The 3,243-nt window shown below is 55.3% G+C and overlaps 1 protein-coding gene across 1 annotated transcript; it reads right to left on the reverse strand.

The window, feature by feature from the left end:
- On the reverse strand, positions 1-929 carry TMEM215 (transmembrane protein 215). Its single transcript, XM_054186657.1, has one exon. The coding sequence runs from the start codon at positions 927-929 to the stop codon at positions 210-212; it is 720 nt and encodes a 239-aa protein (XP_054042632.1). The 3' UTR covers positions 1-209.
- Between the last annotated feature and the right edge of the window lie 2,314 nt (positions 930-3,243).

Here is a 3,243-nt window from a genome sequence, read left to right on the forward strand (position 1 = left end):
AAGAATTGAATTCTTTAACCTTTAAACATGCTTGTTTACTTACAGAAAGAGTATTTCAGGCACAAAAGGTTTGAGTATCAGTCACATACCAGGTTAAATTGTAATAGTATCAGGATTGTCCCATGCAGTGCAGTCAGCTATATTATCCCCTATCAAGAAGTTGAAGTTGCAGTTTTTGTATACATACATATATATAAAGTATGCACCTTTCACACTATGGTCTCCTGGTCTGAGTTGACTCCAGTAGGGTTTATGTAACAACAGTATCTGTCATAAGGGCTGTTCTCCTTGTAAGAGCAGACAATGATACTGTCTTTAGGGGCAACAAAAATGTTGTCTTCAATGTCAGGGCAAGCAGGGCTGTCCCTGGTGGGAGAAGAGCTCTTCTTCTCCAAGGCACTGTACACGGAGCCATCTCCCACGAACACATTCCCCGGCATCTCTGGGTAACAGGTCTCCAGGTATCTCAACATCTCCTCCTGCTCCACCTTTCTGATGAGGCTCTTGCATTCTCCCATGGTGGTGGTGGTGGTGGTGGTGCAGATGGACACAGAGTCCTCACCCCGCAGCACTCTCCTGTCCTTCTGGTATGCTTTCTTGGCCAACTCATCGCAACTCCCTTTGCCAGACTCCAGATCCGAGGGGGTCCCCAGCAGCTCCATGACATCTCGGTCCTTGACTTGCTTGCAGCATGGACATTTGTTCTTGGGCCATTTGGTGCAGCCATCGGTCTTTCTGGTGAGGGCGATGGCGGCGATGCCTGGCAGGCAGATGGCCGGCCCAATGGCCAGCAGCGGGATGTCCCCCAAAGTCTCTCCCTTGATGCCGGACACGGTGAACATGAAGCCGAACACCAGGAAGACGCTGACCAAAGCCACCACCAGCCCCGTCCGGGGGTTGATGTCGTCGGGTCTCATGGTCCGCACCATCCTGCTGGCGTGCAAGGGACCGCTCTCCTTCACGGAAGCAGCCCCTCGGGGCAGGGGGCTGATGCTCCCCGGCGAGTGCCTGAAGTTTCCTCGGGCACCGAAGCGCAAAAAGCCCCCGACGGCCGGCACCGCTCGGCGCTTCCCCCGGCCGGGGCCGCAGCCGGAGGGCGGGACGGGTCCGGGTGCGGGTCCGGGTGCGGGGACGGGTCCGTCCTGCCTCCTCCCTCCCCCGAGCCGCTCTGAGCCGCGCTCCGCCGAGCGCTCGGGCTAAGGCGGCAGCGGCCCCCCCGCCGGCAGCCGGCAAGAGGCGGGTTGGGGGGTGTGTGTGGGGGGGAGACCCAGGCGGTATCTAGCAGCCGGCGGGCGGGCAGCAAGCGGCCGCAAGGGACATGTGCCCTTCCTCCTCCTTCTCCTCCTCCTCCTCCTCGCCCAGCCCCGCCGGAGCCCCGCAGCAGCCGTGAGTACGTGCACCGCCCCCGGGTGCCGCCGGGTAGGGGGGAAGCTTTTAAGAGGGCGGGATGGGGAGGCTCGGGGGGGCGGGGGGGTGTTCCCCCCCCACTTGATGGCCACCGCGGGTCCGCGGGCAGCTGCCGCCACCCCGGCCGGGGGACCGGGTCCCGACAGGCGTCCTTCCCCGGGGGGCACCGGCCCCGGCTTGGGAAAGCCGGGTCTGCGCTCCCTCTGCACGGGCCCCCCCTGCCCTCAAAGCCCCTGCTTTCGTGGGGCTGGGATTTGCGGAGTTAATCCTCCTCCGGGCAGAGAGCAGTCCTGCCCCAGGCTCCACTTTCCCGAGTCGGGTGCCAGCGGAGAGCAAGGCTTTGGGAGATGCTGTGCTGCCGCCGAATTTCATCCCGCAGTCGGCCCCGGGACATAAAACCTCTCCCGGTCTTACCCCTCCCCGAGACCCCAGGAATGAATCTGGCTGTTGGGATGCACCTCGCAGGTTCTCCCGTGGTGTCTGAGGCCCACCATAAACCGGCTGTGATGGTGAGGTTCAGTCTCTATGCCTTAATACACGCAAGTGATAACCCCACCATCTGAATGACTGTAGGAAAGGATCTGAAACGTGTGGGAATGTGGAAAGGCAGGAGGAGGTTTACAAGCAGCAGCATTTTCAGGCAGGTTGCTTCAACATTTGACGTGCCACTGACATACAGGAGCTTTCACCTGTGGCAGAGATACTGGGAGGTAAAAAGGAGTGATATCAGAAAGTGCCCAACAGAATTAAGACAATAAAAAAGGACAATCTGAAGTGAATTGTGAAACCATGGTTTCTTTAAGTTTTCCGATTAGCATGATTCCTTTTCCTCATCCTGGAGATTTGGAAAGCTCAGAGAAGCCATTTTAGAAAAACCCAAACGCCCCTCATCTTTCAGCCATGAAAAGTCCTGGGTTTTATTCACCCCCCCGACAGTACAAGATGAACACAGCACATTTATGTTGTAGACTTCCAAGTTGCCTTGCAGAGAGCAAGACCAAGAATATTCTCTCATGTACTGGGCACAAATCCTGCCTTACAGCACACTTTCTTCATAAAGGGGGTGTCAAGCGATGGCCTGTGCTGTCTTAATTTGAAGGAAGAGTAAGTGTGGGAGGAGAAGTATGCATACTGGGGAGAGGTGTTTAAGTCGGTGCAATGACCTGGTTTTCAGATTAAAAGTTTGTAATGGACCACGATCATCATTTGAACTTGTCCTCCAGAAAGTTGTTGTCATGGTTTCAGCTGGGATGGAGTTAACTTTCTTGCTGGCAGCTGGTGTGGGGCTACGTTTTGGATTCAGGATGAGAGTGGCGCTGAAGTTACACTGATGTGTTTGGTTGTTGCTAAGCTGTCCAGGCCTTTTCTGCTCCTCACATCACCCCACCAGCAAGCAGGCTGGGGGTGCACAAGAAGTTCGGAGGGGACACAGCTGGGACAGCTGACCCCAACTGACCCAAATGATATTCCACACCATATGACGTCATGCTCAGTATATAAACCTGGGGGAAGAAGAAGGAAGGGGAGGGACGTTCAGAGTGATGGCGTTTGTCTTCCCCAGTAACCATTATGTGTGATGGAGCCCCGTTTTCCTGGAGATGGCTGAGCACCTGCCTGCTAATGGTTTTCTTCAATTGGAAGAGCTTTTTACTCTTTGATTCTCTCCCCCATCCCAACTCAGTGGAGTGTGCGAGCGACTGGGGTTAAGCCACAACAGTTGTCCAGTAAAATCCACATTGAGCCTCTCACCTGTTGTTGAGTGGGCTGAAACAGGAATAATTTGGACTCTGTTAGGAATACCCTCCATCTTAAAAATCAAAATCTTCCAGATAGATT

The sequence above is a fragment of the Rissa tridactyla genome, chromosome Z (genome assembly GCF_028500815.1).
Source record: "Rissa tridactyla isolate bRisTri1 chromosome Z, bRisTri1.patW.cur.20221130, whole genome shotgun sequence".
Lineage (NCBI taxonomy): Eukaryota > Metazoa > Chordata > Aves > Charadriiformes > Laridae > Rissa > Rissa tridactyla.